The sequence below is a fragment of the Anopheles marshallii genome, chromosome 3 (genome assembly GCF_943734725.1).
Source record: "Anopheles marshallii chromosome 3, idAnoMarsDA_429_01, whole genome shotgun sequence".
Lineage (NCBI taxonomy): Eukaryota > Metazoa > Arthropoda > Insecta > Diptera > Culicidae > Anopheles > Anopheles marshallii.
In genome coordinates this window covers 54,593,842-54,616,781 of record NC_071327.1, presented here as the reverse complement: position 1 = coordinate 54,616,781, position 22,940 = coordinate 54,593,842, and the positions used below count along the sequence as shown (strand labels likewise).

At 46.2% G+C, this 22,940-nt stretch overlaps 3 protein-coding genes and 1 pseudogene across 3 annotated transcripts; all 4 read right to left on the bottom strand.

Annotated features, from left to right (window-relative positions):
* Positions 1-1,870: 1,870 nt before the first annotated feature.
* Positions 1,871-3,400, bottom strand: LOC128712844 (phospholipase B1, membrane-associated-like). Its single transcript, XM_053807712.1, has 4 exons — positions 3,212-3,400; positions 2,794-3,122; positions 2,440-2,714; positions 1,871-2,325 (listed from the first exon to the last, which is right to left on the bottom strand). The coding sequence occupies exons 1-4, from the start codon at positions 3,398-3,400 to the stop codon at positions 1,871-1,873; spliced, it is 1,248 nt and encodes a 415-aa protein (XP_053663687.1).
* Positions 3,401-7,613: 4,213 nt separating this feature from the next.
* On the bottom strand, positions 7,614-9,148 carry LOC128712843 (phospholipase B1, membrane-associated-like; annotated as a pseudogene).
* A 4,119-nt stretch (positions 9,149-13,267) lies between these two features.
* LOC128712841 (phospholipase B1, membrane-associated-like) lies at positions 13,268-14,802 on the bottom strand. The gene is made up of 4 exons (XM_053807711.1): positions 14,614-14,802; positions 14,196-14,524; positions 13,842-14,116; positions 13,268-13,722 (listed from the first exon to the last, which is right to left on the bottom strand). The coding sequence occupies exons 1-4, from the start codon at positions 14,800-14,802 to the stop codon at positions 13,268-13,270; spliced, it is 1,248 nt and encodes a 415-aa protein (XP_053663686.1).
* Positions 14,803-18,492: 3,690 nt separating this feature from the next.
* On the bottom strand, positions 18,493-20,022 carry LOC128712840 (phospholipase B1, membrane-associated-like). The gene is made up of 4 exons (XM_053807710.1): positions 19,834-20,022; positions 19,416-19,744; positions 19,062-19,336; positions 18,493-18,947 (listed from the first exon to the last, which is right to left on the bottom strand). Exons 1-4 carry the CDS (start codon positions 20,020-20,022, stop codon positions 18,493-18,495), a joined length of 1,248 nt encoding a protein of 415 aa, XP_053663685.1.
* Positions 20,023-22,940: the final 2,918 nt, after the last annotated feature.

The following is a 22,940-nucleotide window of genomic DNA, read 5'->3' as shown; positions in this document are numbered from 1 at the left end:
GCTGGCAATGTTCCAGCTACTCCACGTTCGGGTTCTGTACGACCGGCTGGCGATATTACAGCTACACCACGTTCGGGTTCTTTACGACCGGATGGCGATATTCCGGCTGCTCCACGTTCGGGTTCTGTACGACCGGCTGGCGATATTCCGGCTGCTCCACGTTCGGGTTCTGTACGACCGGCTGGCGATATTCCAGCTACTCCACGTTCGGGTTCTGTACGACCGGCTGGCGATATTCCGGTTGCTCCACGTTCGGGTTCTGTACGACCGGATGGCGATATTCCAGCTACACCACGTTCGGGTTCTGTTGCACCGGCTGGTAATATTCCACCTATTCCACGCTCGGGTTCTGCTGCACCGGCTGGCGATATTCCAGCTACTCCACATTGTGGTTCTGTTACATCGGCTGGTAATATTCCAGTTATTCCACGTTCGGGTTCTGTACGACCGGATGGCGATATTCCAGCTACACCACGTTCGGGTTCTGTTGCACCGGCTGGTAATATTCCACCTATTCCACGCTCGGGTTCTGCTGCACCGGCTGGCGATATTCCAGCTACTCCACGTTGTGGTTCTGTTGCATCGGCTGGTAATATTCCAGCTACACCACGTACAGGTACAATTCCAGCGGTGGATATTACTACAATCCACCCGGTCCAACGTCAGACGACACCGCAATTGAGATTGTATCCAAATTCTGCCTTGCAAGAACAAGCCGAGGTGTATTGGATTGTCAATGAAACGCTGACAGATCTCGGAAGACGCTATCATACCGAGGGGCGTGAACCACCACAATCACCGCATCAGGTCCCACCGACAAACGAAGATCCTTTGGTCGTTTATGATTATAACGATGACCAGCCGGGAGGAGGTAAGTGACTTCACGATTTGCGAAGTTTTATGTACTTTAGAAAAACTATTGCCAGGGGTCCTTTTTTGTCATAATCTCTTCTTTGGCTTTGCAACGGTGGTTTACATGCTTTCTTCGTGGCTTGACTCCTGTTGAGGGTTTCCGTCCGGAACACTCGTAGTTCCTGTGCGATATTAAATGTTTGCATCCGCAGGTGTCAAGTGTTCCTGATTCCGCATCCGCCGCATCCACGCTTCCTGGTATTGTGACCACGTTGGATGGTGATGACCAAATTGGACGTTGGTCGACCAGGGGATTGCAGGAACATTTTTAATTGAAGGTTCATTCATTAGCTTAAGCTTAGTTCAATTCTAGTCCATGTCGATGATTGTTCGAATTCTAGCCACCAGCTGACATAAGCATTCCAATAAAAATGGCAATCGCAAAAGGTTCCAAAGTTTCGTTACGCTAGTTGAACGGATGTCGTCATCGCATTCCACTGTACGTGACGTTGCATCATTTACCAGATTGTCGCCATTGTGCGAGAATCGGGACCGCTGGCGTCGAGTTGCTGTGAAGGGTTCGCGCCGCAAATGGCTTTCCTGTCTGCGATCGTACGACCGGATCGAATCCCTTCGCTTATCGTCGTAAAATAAAGCGACCGTTTCTGGATGGTTTAGTTTTCCGGCGCGTCTATGTCGCCAGTATTTTTCTTTGTCTGAAATTGTTCACGTGCCTGCTTCCGGTGTGTGATGTGTGGCTGGGTCGGGTCGGCCCGAGCACAAAATTTGCTGATCGCATAGAAAATGTGCTCCACATCTCTGTGCGTCTGTGCACTACGTGTGTTTTTCTACATTTGGTTCGGTGCTGTTTCCCCCATTCGGGGCTCAATTATTTTTTTCTTGAAATTTATTTTCTACTTAGAAGATGCATGACATAACAATAACAAATAATTCTTCTACGATGCGTTGTCCCAATCACTCTTCATGGTTGTAACAATTTGGTATGTTTTGTCTACTTTCAGAACCGTCCTAAACTGTTCTTACTCGTCGCAAGAAACGGTCTTCCCTTCATCGGACAGTTGAAACGTTCAAACTCCCTGTGCACCAGCTCCGACTTATTGCCCACGAGATCGATCAGATTGTTCCAGTAGCTGTTCGCCGCGATCGCGTGTCCCCGTTGGCTGAAATGGAAACAATCGACCGAGGCGATGCCTGCATCGGTGTCACCATTCTGGAGCGTAGGCAGCGTCAGATGCTCCGGAAATGGTTGATAGTTAACGACGAAATCGGAGTCACTGGAGAACTCGTCCCGCTCGGCGACGGTCTGCTGTACTCGGTTCCACTGCTTCATGATACGCTCCAGCCGCGGTTGGAAGGACTCAAACCGTGCTCCAAACACACAGGAACACTCGAACGAATGGGTGGTAACGCACGACGCTGGCTTCGGGATGAACGTTCTCAAGATGCTAACATCTGCATGCAGTTGAAGGGAAGGGAAGGGAAGATGAACGGAAACGGAAAGAGAAGAGGGAGATTCTTTCAATATTATTTGTTTTCCAACATATATGTTATGAATCGCATGCTTACTGATTGTTGCCACAATATTAACCATAGTTCTAGGCAGATACTTGCGAAGTAGTCTCAAGGTTTCCAGCAAATTTTGCTCATGTTGGTAGAGTGCTTTCTCGGGCTTGGACAGGTAGCAGATGCGGCTACAGAAATCATTATGTCCGATGAGAATAGTTATCAACTTCCAATGATTTTGGATATCGACCGTTCGATCCGACTGCATACGTTTGATGAGATTTCTCGCTTGGTGCGGCAGATCCTGACTCATGCCGCCTATTTCGGCCACATCAAATCTGTGGCCCAGAAATCAAAATTAAGAAAACAGTATAGAAGGGACTATTTTGCAAGTAGGAAACCAATGCGTTCAATTACCTTGACTCCCTGTCGATGGATAGACTGTCGCCAACGACATAACCATTCAGGTTCGGATTGAACACCTTCAGTATGTTCGGTAGAGTTAGATATTGACGCCAGGTACCCTGTCCTCCGATGCACCACGACAGGCCTCGATTCTCGATGACCAGCTCGAGAATTCCGGTTGCCAGCACTCCGGTGCCGGCGGTTAGCGAATCACCGAGTGCCGCTATCACGTCGATGTCTCCAGGACGTAGCTCGTGAACCGAGATAGGAACTTTGGAGCTACGCATGCCTTCCGTAGGACAGGGAAAAGCTTGCTCAGTTGGTACGGGAGATTGTACTTTCTGCATCAGGAATAGGAAGGCGAATGATTAGGAGGGAAATTCGAGCATGGCAAGATCTTGTCGGTAGAAATGTTCCTAGATTGACATACCCCTTGCGAGCGAGCCTGATTTAATCGGTCCGAATTTGGACCGACATTGTCAAACAGAAAGTTGTGTATCTTCCGATAGAGCGTTATAAATGGAGGATCATCGAGAAAGGACACTTCCTCCTGAGCGATCGTAGCGTCATTGGTGTTCAATAATAGCAGTAGCGACAGGGACAATGGTAGAACATCCATTCTGCATTGGAAAAATGCGTTTTACGTTGTTATATGTTTATCTTACTCACAATTACTTACATGAATGATGTTTGCTTTTAGTTATAAGGAATCAGCTCAAAATCATCCAACCGATTTCGATCGCCACGAAGATCGTCTACGTAGAACGTAAAGGAAACTTTAAGACAGAGGCAGTCGAGGCACGTCCTCGCGTTGCTTCTGTTGGAACAGTGAATTCCGTTTTGAAATCGGTTGTGAAATGAACCCGAGCTTTTATAGTATCGCTAAGAGTCACTTGCGCTTGCCATGCGGCACAAGGACGACAGATAAATAATCTTCATATTGTATTTTAATGTTTTATCAACACATTACTTGATTATTGATGTCGCAATCAAAAAGCGATTGGTTTTAACTAAAAACTAACCCGCACGATGCGGAACAAGGACGATTTATATGAAGAAGCGTCATATTATTCCAAACATGGTTTACTAACACAAAGCATTATCCATATCGCAAACAGAAAGCGATGTTTTCGTTCTAATGTACGAACATATCTATCAATGGGTATGTTTAAAAAAAATTACACGCGTCGCCATTACTAACCAATAAAACTTTCTGCTTGTTTTAAACAAATGTTCATGTCTTGCGTTTTATTGAACAATCACAAAGAATTTCTTCCGAAAGTCGTCATAGCGTTTTCGGATGTAAACATCGTGGGCAGCTGAGAAATACTTGGGACAACACACCACCATCGTTAAATTAAGTACAATCTTTTTACGAGTGAAGCGACACTGGAGTTACGCGAATTTGAGATACGCGAATCCCAAAATTTGAACAATTTGTGTAATTGAATTGTAATGTAATTGTAATTGAAATGAAGTTTGTGTTTGTCAAATTTCCATTTTGCCCAAAACTAAGTTACATTTTGATATTTCAAATATAAATTTTGTTAAAAATGTACTCTATTTGACGAAATAAACATATAAATATCAATTATTAGTGTGCTTCGTAATGTGAAAAGAAGAAATTGATCATTGAATACTAACTATAAACGATATTATAAAGAGCATTCGAGTTACGCGAATATCTCTGGCACGCATTATTTGCGTAACTCGGAAAAAGACTGTGAACGGATTTGCAGATTTCGGATTATTTTCTTGTGTTGTAATATTTATCGGACTTGCAGTTGATGTAGTGTAGAAAAAGAGAGGATGTTTTATTTCATGGCACCCGTATTTATAAAAATTGTTTTTTGAGTGCCCCTGGCGCTCACTTTCCGACAGTGGACGAAACTGAACGAAATCGATCGTCAACTGTCAACTTCCTGCTTGCGGTGTTATTTTGCGTGAATAGACTGTAAAAAAATCTTATTTTTTATTGAGATGTTCCTGTGGATGTACATGCATAAGTACGTATGAAGAAGGATCCTATCCGTTACGCATATCTTAAGAACCTACAACGAGTAGCGAAATGATCCTTAAATCGATTGGTGCATTGATAGCCATAATCTCCTGTCCAATCCACCCGTTCCGACCACGTGTACGTGTGTGTATAGATTTAATATCACATTTAGATAGGGTACGCTTTCCTCCAGGTGCGGTGCAGTATCCGTTGTCCTTAGCTATTGCCGGGCGTACGCAGAAATGGCACGTCCGCGCTAGGACACTTGAACAGCGTGCATTCTCTCTCCCAGTTTATCGATTTTCCCCCAACCGGTTCAAGCATATTATTCCACAGTGCGTTCGAGGCCAAGGTGTACCCTTTCTGGCTGAGATGAAAGCAGTTCAGCGACATACATGTACGTGAAGTCCGCATCACCGTTCGGTGTCTCCGGAAAGGTAAGGTTCACGGTGAACATCAGTCAGTCAGTCGCGGCATTGTGACAGCGGCTGCTGAATGGCGGATGACAACCGCTAGTTGACATTCACCACGGTTCACCCTGTGCTTTGGTACCATTCGGTTCGGAAGGCGCAGAACGATCAGTTGAAACGCAAGAGTTCCAGTGAAGTGAACTCTCCAATACAGTGAGCCTTCCGTTAAGGTGTGTGAAAGTGTATTTTACCAAAATAACTTCAAGAAATCATTGGTATTCCGGCCAAACATCATAAACTTTCAGTGAAAACGTGTAATTTGTTTGAAAATGGCGCAAAACCCTCGTGACCAACAAAGTGCTAAGGATATTCTGAACCTCAATGATGTCCTTTGTCCGTTGTGTCGTCATGTAAGAGAGCTGCGAGAGCAAAATCGGCATGCTGAAGCGAGCAGTTGGTTGGAGCTGGTTGGTCGACATTTGCAGGGATTGACACATGCAGATGATAACTACCGTACCCATGGAGGACGGCATCGTAATGTCAGATCGCTCCGCCGTTCAAACGCTCGAAGAACCCTGTTGGTGGCATCGGGCGACCAGCCCCAGGTACGTCTAGTACGTTCCCGCCGAAATCCGACTATCTACTGGTTAGACGTTGCAAGCGCACCAGCTACAGGCCGGGCATGTACTGCCTGTGTTAACAGTGGAAAAGGCCAAGCTACGGTACTTACACCAGGGGTTGGTGCAAAACAGCGGACGGCAGCTGCTGCACGCTCGGGTTTCGGAGCCCCGGCTGGCAATGTTCCAGCTACTCCACGTTCGAGTTCTGTACGACCGACTGGCGATATTCCAGCTACTCCACGTTGTGGTTCTGTTGCATCGGCAGGTAATATTCCAGCTACTCAACGTCCGGGTTCTGTACGACCGGCTGGCGATATTCCGGCTGCTCCACGTTCGGTTTCTGTACGACCGGTTGGCGATATTCCGGCTACTCAACGTCCGGGTTCTGTACGACCGGCTGGCGATATTCCGGCTGCTCCACGTTCGGTTTCTGTACGACCAGTTGGCGATATTGCAGCTACTCAACGTTCGGGTTCTGTACGACCGGCTGGCGATATTCCAGCTACACCACGTTGTGGTTCTGTTGCATCGACTGGTAATATTCCAGCTACACCACGTACAGGTACAATTCCAGCGGTGGATATTACAATCCACCCGGTCCAACGTCAGACGGCACCGCAATTGAGATTGTATCCAAATTTTGCCTTGCAAGAACAAGCCGAGGTGTATTGGATTGTCGATGAAACGCTGACAGCTCCCGGAAGACGCTGTCATACCGAGGGGCGTGAACCACCACAACCACCGAATCAGGTCCCACGGACAAACGAAGATCCTCTGGTCGTTTATGATTATGACGATGACCAGCCGGGAAAAGGTAAGTGACTTCACGATTTGCGAAGTTTTATGTACTTTAGAAAAAACTATTGCTAGGGGTTCTTTTGCCATAATCTCTTCTTTGGCTTTGCAACACTGGGTTACATGCTTTCTTCGTGGCTTTACTCCTGTTGAGGGTTTCCGTCCGGAACACTCGCAGTTCCTGTGCGATATTAAATGTTTGCATCCGCAGGTGTCAAGTGTTTCTGATTCCGCATCCGCGCTACCTGGTATTGAGACCACATTGGATGGTGATGACCAAATTGGACGTTGGTCGACCAGGGGATTGCAGGAACATTTTTAATTGAATATTCATTCATTAGCTTAAGCTTAGTTCAATTCTAGTCCATGTCGAAGATTGTTCGAATTCTAGCCACCAGCTAACATAAGCATTCCAATAAAAATGGCAATCGCAGAAGGTTCGAAACTTTCGTTACGCTAGTCGAACGGATGTCGTCATCGCATTCCACTGTACGTGACGTTGCGTCATTTACCAGATTGTCGCCATTGTGCGAGAATCGGGACCGCTGGCGTCGAGTTGCTGTGAAGGGTTCGCGCCGCAAATGGCTTTCCTGTCTGCGATCGTACGACCGGATCGAATCCCTTCGCTTATCGTCGTAAAATAAAGCGACCGTTTCTGGATGGTTTAGTTTTCCGGCGCGTCTATGTCGCCAGTATTTTTCTTTGTCTGAAATTGTTCACGTGCCTGCTTCCGGTGTGTGATGTGTGGCTGGGTCGGGTCGGCCCGAGCACAAAATTTGCTGATCGCATAGAAAATGTGCTCCACATCTCTGTGCGTCTGTGCACTACGTGTGTTTTTCTACATTTGGTTCGGTGCTGTTTCCCCCATTCGGGGCTCAATTATTTTTTTCTTGAAATTTATTTTCTACTTAGAAGATGCATGACATAACAATAACAAATAATTCTTCTACGATGCGTTGTCCCAATCACTCTTCATGGTTGTAACAATTTGGTATGTTTTGTCTACTTTCAGAACCGTCCTAAACTGTTCTTACTCGTCGCAAGAAACGGTCTTCCCTTCATCGGACAGTTGAAACGTTCAAACTCCCTGTGCACCAACTCCGACTTATTGCCCACGAGATCGATCAGATTGTTCCAGTAGCTGTTCGCCGCGATCGCGTGTCCCCGTTGGCTGAAATGGAAACAGTCGACCGAGGCGATGCCTGCATCGGTGTCACCGTTCTGGAGCGTAGGCAGCGTCAGATGCTCCGGAAATGGTTGATAGTTAACGACGAAATCGGAGTCACTGGAGAACTCGTCCCGCTCGGCGACGGTCTGCTGTACTCGGTTCCACTGCTTCATGATACGCGCCAGCCGCGGTTGGAAGGACTCAAACCGTGCTCCAAACACACAGGAACACTCGAACGAATGAGTGGTAACGCACGTCGCTGGCTTCGGGATGAACGTTCTCAAGATGCTAACATCTGCATGCAGTTGAAGGGAAGGGAAGGGAAGGGAAGATGAACGGAAACGGAAAGAGAAGAGGGAGATTCTTTCAATATTATTTGTTTTGCAACATATATGCTATTAATCGCATGCTTACTGATTGTTGCCACAATATTAACCATAGTTCTAGGCAGATACTTGCGAAGTAGTCTCAAGGTTTCCAGCAAATTTTGCTCATGTTGGTAGAGTGCTTTCTCGGGCTTGGGCAGGTAGCAGATGCGGCTACAGAAATCATTATGTCCGATGAGAATAGTTATCAGCTTCCAATGATTTTGGATATCGACCGTTCGATCCGACTGCATACGTTTGATGAGATTTCTCGCTTGGTGCGGCAGATCCTGACTCATGCCGCCTATTTCGGCCACATCAAATCTGTGGCCCAGAAATCAAAATTAAGAAAACAGTATAGAAGGGACTATTTTGCAAGTGGGAAGCCAATGCGTTCAATTACCTTGACTCCCTGTCGATGGATAGACTGTCGGCAACGACATAACCATTCAGGTTCGGATTGAACACCTTCAGTATGTTCGGTAGAGTTAGATATTGACGCCAGGTACCCTGTCCTCCGATGCACCACGACAGGCCTCGATTCTCGATGATCAGCTCGAGAATTCCGGTTGCCAGCACTCCCGTGTCGGCGGTTAGCGAATCACCGAGAGCCGCTATCACGTCGATGGCTCCAGGACGTAGCTCGTAAACCGAGATAGGAACTTTGGAGCTCCGCATGCCTTCCGTAGGACAGGGAAAAGCTTACTCAGATGGTACGGGAGATTGTACTTTCTGTATCAGGAATAGGAAGGCGAATGATTAGGAGGGAAATTCGAGCATGGCAAGATCTTGTCGGTAGAAATGTTCCTAGATTAACATACCCCTTGCGAGCGAGCCTGATTTAATCGGTCCGAATTTGGACCGACATTGTCGAACAGAAAGTTGTGTATCTTCCGATAGAGCGTTATAAATGGAGGATCATCGAGAAAGGACACTTCCTCCTGAGCGATCGTAGCGTCATTGGTGTTCAATAACAGCAGTAGCGACAGGGACAATGGTAGAACATCCATAATACTGCATTGGAAAAATGCGTTTTACGTTGTTATATGTTTATCTTACTCACAATTACTTACATGAATGATGTTTGCTGTTAGTTATAAGGAATCAGCTCAAAATCATCCAACCGATTTCGGTCGCCACGAAGAACGTAAAGGAAACTTTCAGACAGTGGCAGTCGAGGCACGTCCTCGCGTTGCTTCTATTGGAACAGTGAATTCCGTTTTGAAATCGGTTGTGAAATGAACCCGAGCTTTTATAGTATCGCTAAGTGTCACTTGCGCTTGCCATGCGGCACAAGGACGACAGATAAATAATCTTCATATTGTACTTTAACGTTTTATCAACACATTACTTGATTGTTGATGTCGCAATCAAAAAGCGATTGGTTTTAACTACAAACTAACCCGCACGATGCGGAACAAGGACGATTTATATGAAGAAGCGTCATATTATTCCAAACATGGTTTACTAACACAAAGCATTATCCACATCGCAAACAGAAAGCGATGTTTTAGTTCTAATGTACGAACATATATATCAATGGGTATGTTTAAAAAAAATTACACGCGTCGCCATTACTAACCAATAAAGCTTTCTGCTTGTGTTAAACAAATGATCATGTCTTGCGTTTTATTTTACAATCACAAAGAATTTCTTCTGAAAGTCGTCATAGCGTTTTCGGATGTTTAGCAGCTGAGAAGAAGTTGGGACAACACACCACCATCGTTAAATTAAGTACAGTCTTTTTACGAGTGAAGCGACACGCGAGGTACGCGAATTCGAGGTACGCGAATCCCAAAATTTAGACAATTTGTGTAATTGAATTGTAATGTAATTGTAATTGAAATGAAGTTTGTATTTGTCAAATTTCCATTTTGCCCAAAACTACGTTACATTTTAATATTTCAAATATTAGTTTTGTTAAAAATGTACTCTATTTGACGAAATAAACATGAAAATATCAATTATTAGTGTGCTTCGTAATGTGAAATGAAGAAATTGATCATTGAATACTAACTATAAACGATATTATAAAGAGAATTCGAGTTACGCGAATATCTCTGGCACGCATTATTCGCGTAACTCGGAAAAGACTGTGAACTGTGACTGTGGATTTGCAGATTTCGGATTATTTTCTCGAGTTGTAATATTTATCGGACTTGCAGTTGATGTAGTGTAGAAAAGAGAGGATGTTTTATTTCGTGGCACCCGTATTCATAAAAATGTTTTTTTGAGTGCCCCGGGCACTCACTTTCCGACAGTTGACGAAACTGAACGAAACCGATCGTCAACTGTCAACTTCCTGCTTGCGGTGTTATTTTGCGTGAATAGACTGTATAAAAATCTTATTTTTTATTGAGATGTTCCTGTGGATGTACATGCATGAGAACGTATGAAGAAGGATGCTATCCGTTACGCATATCTTAAGAACCTACAACGAGTAGCTAAATGATCCTTAAATCGATTGGTGCATTGATAGCCTTAATCTCCTGTCCAATCCACCCATCCCGACCACGTGTACGTGTGTGTATAGATTTCATATCACATTTAGATAAGGCACGCTTTCCTCCAGGTGCGGTGCAGTACCCGTTGTCCTTAGCTATTGCCGGGCGTACGCAGAAAAGGGACGTCCGCGCTAGGACACTTGAACAGCGTGAATTCTCTCTCCCAGTTTATCGATTTTCCCCCAACCGGTTCAAGCATATTATGCCACAGTGCGTTCGAGGCCAATGCGTACCCTTTCTGGCTGAGATGAAAGCAGTTCAGCGACATACATGTACGTGAAGTCCGCATCACCGTTCGGTGTCTCCGGGAAGGTAAGGTTCACGGTGAACATCAGTCAGTCGGTCGCGGCATTGTGACAGCGGCTGCTGAATGGCGGATGACAACCGCTAGTTGACATTCGCCACGGGTCACCCTGTGCTTTGGTACCATTCGGCGCGGAAGGCGCAGAACGATCAGTTGAAACGCAAGAGCTCTGTCGCATTATCGAAGTGCCAGTCGTCGAACGCAGTGCTCCAGTGAAGTGAACTCTCCAATACAGTGAGCCTTCCGTTAAGGTGTGTGAAAGTGTATTTTACCAAAATAACTTCAAGAAATCATTGGTATTCCGGCCAAAAATCATAAACTTTCAGTGAAAACGTGTAATTTGTTTGAAAATGGCGCAAAACCCTCGTGACCAACAAAGTGCTAAGGATATGCTGAACCTCAATGATGTCCTTTGTCCGTTGTGTCGTCATGTAAGAGAGCTGCGAGAGCAAAATCGGCATGCTGAAGCGAGCTGTTGGTTGGAGCTGGTTGGTCGACATTTGCAGGGATTGACCCATGCAGATGATAACTACCGTACCCATGGAGGACGGCACCGTAATGGCAGATCGCACCGCCGTTCAAACGCTCGAGGAACCCTGTTGGTGGCATCGTGCGGCCAGCCCCAGGTACGTCTAGTACGTTCCCGCCGAAATCCGACTATCTACTGGTTAGACGTTTCAAGCGCACCAGCTACAGGCCGGGCATGTACTGCCTGTGTTAACAGTGGAAAAGGCCAAGCTACGGTACTTACACCAGGGGTTGGTGCAAAACAGCGGACGGCAGCTGCTGCACGCTCAGGTTTCGGAGCCCCGGCTGGCAATGTTCCAGCTACTCCACGTTCGGGTTCTGTACAACCGGATTGCGATATTCCAGCTACACCACGTTCGGGTTCGGTACGACCGACTGGCGATATTGCAGCTACTCAACGTTCGGGTTCTGTACGACCGACAGGCGATATTCCGGCTACTCCTCGTTGTGGTTCTGTTGCATCGGCTGAAAATATTCCAGCTACACCACGTTGTGGTTCTGTTGCATCGGCTGGTAATATTCCAGCTACACCACGTACAGGTACAGTTCCAGCGGTGGATATTACAATCCACCCGTTCCAACGTCAGACGGCACCGCAATTGAGATTGTATCCAAATTCTGCCTTGCAAGAACAAGCCGAGGTGTATTGGATTGTCAATGAAACGCTGACAGATCCCGGAAGACGCTATCATACCGAGGGTCGTGAACCACCACAATCACCGCATCAGGTCTCACGGACAAACGAAGATCCTTTGGTCGTTCATGATTATGACGATGACCAGACGAGAGAAGGTAAGTGACTTCACGATTTGTGGAATTTTATGCACTTTAGAAAAACAATTGCCAGGGGTCCTTTTTTGTCATAATCTCTTCTTTGGCTTTGCAACGGTGGTTTACATGGTTTCTTCGTGGCTTGACTCCCGTTGAGGTTTTCCGTCCGGAACACTCGCAGTTCCTGTGCGATATTAAATGTTTGCATCCGCAGGTGTCAAGTGTTCCATGTTCCGCATCCACCGCATCCGCGTTACCTGGTATTGAGACCACGTTGGATGGTGATGACCAAATTGGACGTTGGTCGACCAGGGGATTGCAGGAACATTTTTAATTGAAGGTTCATTCATTAGCTTTAGCTTAGTTCAATTCTAGTCAATGTCGATGATTGTTCGAATTCTAGCCACCAACTGACATAAGCATTCCAATAAAAATGGCAATCGCAGAAGGTTCCAAACTTTCGTTACGCTAGTCGAACGGATGTCGTCATCGCATTCCACTGTACGTGACGTTGCATCATTTACCAGATAGTCGCCATTGTGCGAGAATCGGGACCGCTGGCGTCGAGTTGCTGTGAAGGGTTCGCGCCGCAAATGGCTTGCCTGTCTGCGATCGTACGACCGGATCGAATCCCTTCGCTTATCGTCGTAAAATAAAGCGACCGTTTCTGGATGGTTTAGTTTTCCGGCGCGTCTATGTCGCCAGTATTTTTCTTTGTCTGAAATTCTTCACGTGCCTGCTTCCGGTGTGTGATGTGTGGCAGGGTCGGGTCGGCCCAAGCACAAAATTTGCTGATCGCATAGAAAATGTGCTCCACATCTCTGAGCGTCTGTGCACTACGTGTGTTTTTCTACATTTGGGGTTCGGTGATGTTTCCCCCATTCGGGGCTCAATTATTTTTTTCTTGAAATTTATTTTCTACTTAGAAGAAGCATGACGTAACAATAACAAATAATTCTTCTACGATGTGTTGTCCCAATCACTCTTCATGGTTGTAACATTTTTGTATGTTTTGTCTACTTTCAGAACCGTCCTAAACTGTTCTTACTCGTCGCAAGAAACGGTCTTCCCTTCATCGGACAGTTGAAACGTTCAAACTCCCTGTGCACCAACTCCGACTTATTGCCCACGAGATCGATCAGATTGTTCCAGTAGCTGTTCGCCGCGATCGCGTGTCCCCGTTGGCTGAAATGGAAACAGTCGACCGAGGCGATGCCTGCATCGGTGTCACCGTTCTGGAGCGTAGGCAGCGTCAGATGCTCCGGAAATGGTTGATAGTTAACGACGAAATCGGAGTCACTGGAGAACTCGTCCCGCTCGGCTACGGTCTGCTGTACTCGGTTCCACTGCTTCATGATACGCTCCAGCCGCGGTTGGAAGGACTCAAAACGTGCTCCAAACACACAGGAACACTCGAACGAATGGGTGGTAACGCACGACGCTGGCTTCGGGATGAACGTTCTCAAGATGCTAACATCTGCATGCAGTTGAAGGGAAGGGAAGGGAAGGGAAGATGAACGGAAACGGAAAGAGAAGAGGGAGATTCTTTCAATATTATTTGTTTTCCAACATATATGTTATTAATCGCATGCTTACTGATTGTTGCCACAATATTAACCATAGTTCTCGGCAGATACTTGCGAAGTAGTCTCAAGGTTTCCAGCAAATTTTGCTCATGTTGGTAGAGTGCTTTCTCGGGCTTGGGCAGGTAGCAGATGCGGCTACAGAAATCATTATGTCCGATGAGAATAGTTATCAGCTTCCAATGATTTTGGATATCGACCGTTCGATCCGACTGCATACGTTTGATGAGATTTCTCGCTTGATGCGGCAGATCCTGACTCATGCCGCCTATTTCGGCCACGTCAAATCTGTGGCCCAGAAATCAAAATTAAGAAAACAGTATAGAAGGGACTATTTTGCAAGTAGGAAGCCAATGCGTTCAATTACCTTGACTCCCTGTCGATGGATAGACTGTCGCCAACGACATAACCATTCAGGTTCGGATTGAACACCTTCAGTATGTTCGGTAGAGTTAGATATTGACGCCAGGTACCCTGTCCTCCGATGCACCACGGAAGGCCTCGATTCTCGATGATCAGCTCGAGAATTCCGGATGCCAGCACTCCGGTGCCGGCGGTTAGCGAATCACCGTGTGCCGCTATCACGTCGATGTCTCCAGGACGTAGCTCGTGAACCGAGATAGGAACTTTGGAGCTCCGCATGCCTTCCGTAGGACAGGGAAAAGCTTGCTCAGATGGTACGGGAGATTGTACTTTCTGTATCAGGAATAGGAAGGCGAATGATCAGGAGGGCAATTCGAGCATGGCAAGATGTTGTCGGTAGAAATGTTCCTAGATTGACATACCCCTTGCGAGCGAGCCTGATTTAATCGGTCCGAATTTGGACCGACATTGTCGAACAGAAAGTTGTGTATCTTCCGATAGAGCGTTATAAATGGAGGATCATCGAGAAAGGACACTTCCTCCTGAGCGATCGTAGCGTCATTGGTGTTCAATAATAGCAGTAGCGACAGGGACAATGGTAGAACTTCCATTCTGCATTGGAAAAATGCGTTTTACATTGTTATACGTTTATCTTATTCACAATTACTTGCATGAATGATGTTTGCTGTTAGTTATAAGGAATCAGCTCAAAATCATCCAACCGATTTCGGTCGCCACGAAGAACGTAAAGGAAACTTTCAGACAGAGGCAGTCGAGGCACGTCCTCGCGTTGCTTCTGTTGGAACAGTGAATTCCGTTTTGAAATCGGTTGTGAAATGAACCTGAGCTTTTATAGTATCTCTAAGTGTCACTTGCGCTTGCCATGCACAAGGACGACAGATAAATAATCTTCATATTGTACTTTAACGTTTTATCAACACATTACTTGATTATTGATGTCGCAATCAAAAAGCGATTGGTTTTAACTACAAACTAACCCACACGATGCGGAACAAGGACGATTTATATGAAGAAGCGTCATACTATTCCAAACATGGTATACTAACACAAAGCATTATCCATATCGCAAACAGCGATGTTTTCGTTCTAATGTACGAACATGCGATGGGTATGTTTAAAAAAAAATTACACGCGTGGCCATTACTAACCAATAAAGCTTTCTGCTTGTTTTAAACAAATGATCATGTCTTGCGTTTTATTTTACAATCACAAAGAATTTCTTCCGAAAGTCGTCATAGCGTTTTCGGATGTTTAGCAGCTGAGAAATACTTGAGACAACACACCACCATCGGTAAATTAAGTATAAAAATCTTATTTTTAAATGAGATGTTCCTGTGTTCCTGTGAATGGTAATGAGTACGTATGATGAAGGGTACCGCGTGAACTACAGCAAATGCGTGTACAGGGTTAATGGTGGCAGTGTCCTATCCGTTACGCATATCTTAAGAACCTACAATTAATAGCGAGATATGATTATCTATCTTAAATCGATTGGTGCATTGATAGCCTTAATCTCCTGTCCAATCCACCCGTTCCGACCACGTGTACGTGTGTGTATAGATTTAATATCACATTTAGATAAGGTGCGCTTTCCTCCAGGTGCGGTGCAGTACCCGTTGTCCTTAGCTATTGCCGGGCGTACGCAGAAATGGCACGTCCGCACTAGGACACTTGAACAGCGTGAATTCTCTCTCCCAGTTCATCGATTTACCCCCAACCGGTTCAAGCATATTATTCCACAGTGCGTTCGAGGCCAAGGCGTACCCTTTCTGGCTGAGATGAAAGCAGTCCAGCGACATGTACGTGAAGTCCGCATCACCGTTCGGTGTCTCTGGCAAGGTAAGGTTCACGGTGAACATCAGTCAGTCGTGCATTGTGACAGCGGCTGCTGAATAGCGGATGACAACCGATAGTTGACATTCGCCACGGGTCACCCTGTGCTTTGGTACCATTCGGTTCGGAAGGCGCAGAACGATCAGTTGAAACACAAGAGCTCTGGCGCATTATCGAAGTGCCAGTCGTCGAACGCAGTGCTCCAGTGAAGTGAACTCTCCAATACAGTGAGCCTTCCGTTAAGGTGTGTGAAAGTGTATTTTACCAAAATAACTTCAAGAAATCATTGGTATTCCGGCCAAAAATCATAAACTTTCAGTGAAAACGTGTAATTTGTTTGAAAATGGCGCAAAACCCTCGTGACCAACAAAGTGCTAAGGATATGCTGAACCTCAATGATGTCCTTTGTCCGTTGTGTCGTCATGTAAGAGAGCTGCGAGAGCAAAATCGGCATGCTGAAGCGAGCAGTTGGTTGGAGCTGGTTGGTCGACATTTGCAGGGATTGACACATGCAGATGATAACTACCGTACCCATGGAGGACGGCACCGTAATGGCAGATCGCACCGCCGTTCAAACGCTCGAGGAACCCTGTTGGTGGCATCGGGCGGCCAGCCCCAGGTACGTCTAGTACGTTCCCGCCGAAATCCGACTATCTACTGGTTAGACGTTTCAAGCGCACCAGCTACAGGCCGGGCATGTACTGCCTGCGTTAACAGTGGAAAAGGCCAAGCTACGGTACTTACACCAGGGGTTGGTGCAAAACAGCGGACGGCAGTTGCTGCACGCTCGGGTTTCGGAGCCCCGGCTGGCAATGTTCCAGCTACTCCACGTTCGGGTTCTGTACGACCGACTGGCGATATTCCGGCTGCTCCACGTTCGGGTTCTGTACGACCGGCTGGCGATATTCCGGCTGCTCCACGTTCGGTTTCTGTACGACCGGTTGGCGATATTCCGGCTACCCCACGTTCTGGTTCTGTACGACCGACTGGCGATATTCCGGCTGCTCCACGTTCGGGTTCTGTACGACCGGCTGGCGATATTCCAGCTACTCAACGTTCGGGTTCTGTAAGACCGACTGGCGATATTCCGGCTACTCCTCGTTGTGGTTCTGTTGCATCGGCTGAAAATATTCCAGCTACACCACGTTGTGGTTCTGTTGCATCGGCTGGTAATATTCCAGCTACACCACGTACAGGTACAGTTCCAGCGGTGGATATTACAATCCACCCGTTCCAACGTCAGACGGCACCGCAATTGAGATTGTATCCAAATTCTGCCTTGCAAGAACAAGCCGAGGTGTATTGGATTGTCAATGAAACGCTGACAGATCCCGGAAGACGCTATCATACCGAGGGGCGTGAACCACCACAATCACCGAATCAGGTCCCACCGACAAACGAAGATCCTTTGGTCGTTCATGATTATGACGATGATCAGCCGAGAGAAGGTAAGTGACTCCACGATTTGCGAAGTTTTATGAACTTTAGAAAAACAATTGCCAGGGGTCCTTTTTGTCATAATCTCTTCTTTGGCTTTGCAACGGTGGTTTACATGCTTTCTTCGTTGCTTAACTCCCGTTGAGGTTTTCCGTCCGGAACACTCGCAGTTCCTATGCGATATTGAATGTTTGCATCCGCAGGTGTCAAGTGTTCCTGAATCCGCATCCGCCGCATCCGTGCTACCTGGTATTGAGACCACGTTGGATGGTGATGACCAAATTGGACGTTGGTCGACCAGGGGATTGCAGGAACATTTTTAATTGAATATTCATTCATTAGCTTAAGCTTAGTTCAATTCTAGTCAATGTCGATGATTGTTCGAATTCTAGCCACCAGCTAACATAAGCATTCCAATAAAAATGGCATTCGCAGAAGGTTCGAAACTTTCGTTACGCTAGTCGAACGGATGTCGTCATCGCATTCCACTGTACGTGACGTTGCATCATTTACCAGATAGTCGCCATTGTGCGAGAATCGGGACCGCTGGCGTCGAGTTGCTGTGAAGGGTTCGCGCCGCAAATGGCTTTCCTGTCTGCGATCGTACGACCGGATCGAATCCCTTCGCTTATCGTCGTAAAATAAAGCGACCGTTTCTGGATGGTTTAGTTTTCCGGCGCGTCGATGTCGCCAGTATTTTTCTTTGTCTGAAATTGTTCACGTGCCTGCTTCCGGTGTGTGATGTGTGGCAGGGTCGGGTCGGCCCAAGCACAAAATTTGCTGATCGCATAGAAAATGTGCTCCACATCTCTGTGCGTCTGTGCACTACGTGTGTTTTTCTACATTTGGGGTTCGGAGACGGTTCCCCCATACGGGGCTCAATTATTTTTTTCTTGAAATTTATTTTCTACTTAGAAGATGCATGACGTAACAATAACAAATAATTCTTCTACGATGCGTTGTCCCAATCACTCTTCATGGTTGTAACAATTTGGTATGTTTGTCTACTTTCAGAATCGTCCTAAACTGTTCTTACTCGTCGCAAGAAACGGTCTTCCCTTCATCGGACAGTTGAAACGTTCAAACTCCCTGTGCACCAGCTCCGACTTATTGCCCACGAGATCGATCAGATTGTTCCAGTAGCTGTTCGCCGCGATCGCGTGTCCCCGTTGGCTGAAATGGAAACAATCGACCGAGGCGATGCCTGCATCGGTGTCACCATTCTGGAGCGTAGGCAGCGTCAGATGCTCCGGAAATGGTTGATAGTTAACGACGAAATCGGAGTCACTGGAGAACTCGTCCCGCTCGGCGACGGTCTGCTGTACTCGGTTCCACTGCTTCATGATACGCTCCAGCCGCGGTTGGAAGGACTCAAACCGTGCTCCAAACACACAGGAACACTCGAACGAATGGGTGGTAACGCACGACGCTGGCTTCGGGATGAACGTTCTCAAGATGCTAACATCTGCATGCAGTTGAAGGGAAGGGAAGGGAAGATGAACGGAAACGGAAAGAGAAGAGGGAGATTCTTTCAATATTATTTGTTTTCCAACATATATGTTATTAATCGCATGCTTACTGATTGTTGCCACAATATTAACCATAGTTCTAGGCAGATACTTGCGAAGTAGTCTCAAGGTTTCCAGCAAATTTTGCTCATGTTGGTAGAGTGCTTTCTCGGGCTTGGGCAGGTAGCAGATGCGGCTACAGAAATCATTATGTCCGATGAGAATAGTTATCAGCTTCCAATGATTTTGGATATCGACCGTTCGATCCGACTGCATGCGTTTGATGAGATTTCTCGCTTGGTGCGGCAGATCCTGACTCATGCCGCCTATTTCGGCCACATCAAATCTGTGGCCCAGAAATCAAAATTAAGAAAACAGTATAGAAGGGACTATTTCGCAAGTAGGAAACCAGTGCGTTCAATTACCTTGACTCCCTGTCGATGGATAGACTGTCGCCAACGACATAACCATTCAGGTTCGGATTGAACACCTTCAGTATGTTCGGTAGAGTTAGATATTGACGCCAGGTACCCTGTCCTCCGATGCACCACGACAGGCCCCGATTCTCGATGACCAGCTCAAGAATTCCGGTTGCTAGCACTCCCGTGCCGGCGGTTAGCGAATCACCGAGAGCCGCTATGACGTCGATGTCTCCAGGACGTAGCTCGTGAACCGAGATAGGAACTTTGGAGCTCCGCATGCCTTCCGTAGGACAGGGAAAGGCTTGCTCAGATGGTACGGGAGATTGTACTTTCTGTATCAGGAATAGGAAGGCGAATGATTAGGAGGGAAATTCGAGCATGGCAAGATCTTGTCGGTAGAAATGTTCGTAGATTGACATACCCCTTGCGAGCGAGCCTGATTTAATCGGTCCGAACTTGGACCGACATTGTCAAACAGAAAGTTGTGTATCTTGCGATAAAGCGTTAGAAATGGAGGATCATCGAGAAAGGACACTTCCTCCTGAGCGATCGTAGCGTCATTGGTGTTCAATAATAGCAGTAGCGACAGGGACAATGGTAGAACATCCATAATACTGCATTGGAAAAATGCGTTTTACGTTATTATATGTTTATCTTACTCACAATTACTTACATGAATGATGTTTGCTGTTAGTTATAAGGAATCAGCTCAAAATCATCCAACCGATTTCGGTCGCCACGAAGAACGTAAAGGAAACTTTCAGACAGTGGCAGTCGAGGCACGTCCTCGCGTTGCTTCTATTGGAACAGTGAATTCCGTTTTGAAATCGGTTGTGAAATGAACCTGAGCTTTTATAGTATCTCTAAGTGTCACTTGCGCTTGCCATGCACAAGGACGACAGATAAATAATCTTCATATTGTACTTTAACGTTTTATCACCACATTACTTGATTGTTGATGTCGCAATCAAAAAGCGATTGGTTTTAACTACAAACTAACACGCACGATGCGGAACAAGGACGATTTATATGAAGAAGCGTCACACTATTCCAAACATGGTTTACTAACACAAAGCATTATCCACATCGCAAACAGAAAGCGATGTTTTAGTTCTAATGTACGAACATATCTATCAATGGGTATGTTTAAAAAAAATTACACGCGTCGCCATTACTAACCAATAAAGCTTTCTGCTTGTTTTAAACAAATGATCGTGTCTTGCGTTTTATTTAACAATCACAAAGAATTTCTTTCGAAAGTCGTCATATCGTTTTCGGATGTAAACATCCTGGGCAGCTGAGAAATACTTGGGACAACACACCACCATCGTTAAATTAAGTACAATCTTTTTACGAGTTACGCGAATTCGAGATACGCGAATCCCAAAATTTAGACAATTTGTGTAATTGAATTGTAATGTAATTGTAATTGAATTGAAGTTTGTATTTGTCCAATTTCCATTTTGCCCAAAACTACGTTACATTTTGATATTAAAAATATAAATTTTGATAAAAATGTACTCTATTTGACGAAATAAACATAAAAATATCAATTATTAGTGTGCTTCGTAATGTGAAATGAAGAAATTGATCATTGAATACCAACTGTAAACGATATTATAAAGAGAATTCGAGTTACGCGAATATCTCTGGCACGCATTATTCGCGTAACTCGGAAAAGACTGTGAACGGATTTGCAGATTTCGGATTATTTTCTTGTGTTGTAATATTTATCGGACTTGCAGTTGATGTAGTGTAGAAAAAGAGAGGATGTTTTATTTCGTGGCACCCGTATTTATAAAAATTGTTTTTTGAGTGCCCCTGACACTCACTTTCCGACAGTTGACGAAACTGAACGAAACCGATCGTCAACTGTCAACTTCCTGCTTGCGGTGTTATTTTGCGTGAACAGACTGTATAAAAATCTTATTTTTTATTGAGATGTTCCTGTGGATGTACTTGCATGAGTACGTATGATGAAGGATCCTATCCGTTACGCATATCTTAAGAACCTACAACGAGTAGCGAGATGATCTATAAATCGATTGGTGCATTGATAGCCTTAATCTCCCGTCTAATTCACCCGTTCCGACCACGTGTACGTGTGTGTATAGATTTAATATCACATTTAGATAAGGTGCGCTTTCCTCCAGGTGCGGTGCAGTACCCGTTGTCCTTAGCTATTGCCGGGCGTACGCAGAAATGGCACGTCCGCGCTAGGACACTTGAACAGCGTGAATTCTCTCTCCCAGTTTATCGATTTTCCCCCAACGGGTTCAAGCATATTATGCCACAGTGGGTTCGAGGCCAAGGCGTACCCTTTTTGGCTGAGATGAAAGCAGTCCAGCGACATGTACGTGAAGTCCGCATCACCGTTCGGTGTCTCCGGGAAGGTAAGGTTCACGGTGAACATCAGTCAGTCGGTCGCGGCATTGTGACAGCGGCTGCTGAATAGCGGATGACAACCGCTAGTTGACATTCGCCACGGGTCACCCTGTGCTTTGGAACCATTCGGTTCGGAAGGCGCAGAACGATCAGTTGAAACGCAAGAGCTCTGTCGCATTATCGAAGTGCCAGTCGTCGAACGCAGTGCTCCAGTGAGGTGAACTCTCCAATACAGTGAGCCTTCCGTTAAGGTGTGTGAAAGTGTATTTCACCAAAATAACTTCAAGAAATCATTGGTATTCCGGCCAAAAATCATAAACTTTCAGTGAAAACGTGTAATTTGTTTGAAAATGGCGCAAAACCCTCGTGACCAACAAAGTGCTAAGGATATTCTGAACCTCAATGATGTCCTTTGTCCGTTGTGTCGTTATGTAAGAGAGCTGCGAGAGCAAAATCGGCATGCTGAAGCGAGCTGTTGGTTGGAGCTGGTTGGTCGACATTTGCAGGGATTGACACATGCAGATGATAACTACCGTACCCATGGAGGACGGCACCGTAATGTCAGATCGCACCGCCGTTCAAACGTTCGAGGAACCCTGTTGGTGCCATCGTGCGTCCAGCCCCAGGTACGTCTAGTACGTTCCCGCCGAAATCCGACTATCTACTGGTTAGACGTTGCAAGCGCACCAGCTACAGGCCGGGCATGTACTGCCTGCGTTAACAGTGGAAAAGGCCAAGCTACGGTACTTACACCAGGGGTTGGTGCAAAACAGCGGACGGCAGCTGCTGCACGCTCAGGTTTCGGAGCCCCGGCTGGCAATGTTCCAGCTACTCCACGTTCGGGTTCTGTACGACCGGCTGGCGATATTCCGGCTGCTCCACGTTCGGGTTCTGTTGCATCGGCTGGCGATATTCCGGCTGCCCCACGTTCTGGTTCTCTACGACCGACTGGCGATATTGCAGCTACTCCACGTTGTGGTTCTGTTACACCGGCTGGCGATATTCCGGCTGCTCCACGTTCGGGTTCTGTACGACCGGCTGGCGATATTACAGCTACACCACGTTCGGGTTCTGTACGACCGGCTGGCGATATTGCAGCTACTCCACGTTGTGGTTCTGTTGCATCGGCTGGCAATATTCCAG

Bases quoted from the DNA above. Each gene is read 5' to 3' on its own strand.
- LOC128712840 (XM_053807710.1), bottom strand. From the start codon at position 20,022: ATGGATGTTCTACCATTGTCCCTGTCGCTACTGCTATTATTGAACACC. The intron at 19,337-19,415 runs GTAATTGAACGC...TCTGGGCCACAG, and splicing joins TCCATCGACAGGGAGTCAAG to ATTTGATGTGGCCGAAATAG. The intron at 18,948-19,061 runs GTAAGCATGCGA...AACTGCATGCAG, and splicing joins TAATATTGTGGCAACAATCA to ATGTTAGCATCTTGAGAACG.
- LOC128712844 (XM_053807712.1), bottom strand. From the start codon at position 3,400: ATGGATGTTCTACCATTGTCCCTGTCGCTACTGCTATTATTGAACACC. The intron at 2,715-2,793 runs GTAATTGAACGC...TCTGGGCCACAG, and splicing joins TCCATCGACAGGGAGTCAAG to ATTTGATGTGGCCGAAATAG. The intron at 2,326-2,439 runs GTAAGCATGCGA...AACTGCATGCAG, and splicing joins TAATATTGTGGCAACAATCA to ATGTTAGCATCTTGAGAACG.
- LOC128712841 (XM_053807711.1), bottom strand. From the start codon at position 14,802: ATGGAAGTTCTACCATTGTCCCTGTCGCTACTGCTATTATTGAACACC. The intron at 14,525-14,613 runs GTATGTCAATCT...TTCCTGATACAG, and splicing joins ATCAGGCTCGCTCGCAAGGG to AAAGTACAATCTCCCGTACC. The intron at 13,723-13,841 runs GTAAGCATGCGA...AACTGCATGCAG, and splicing joins TAATATTGTGGCAACAATCA to ATGTTAGCATCTTGAGAACG.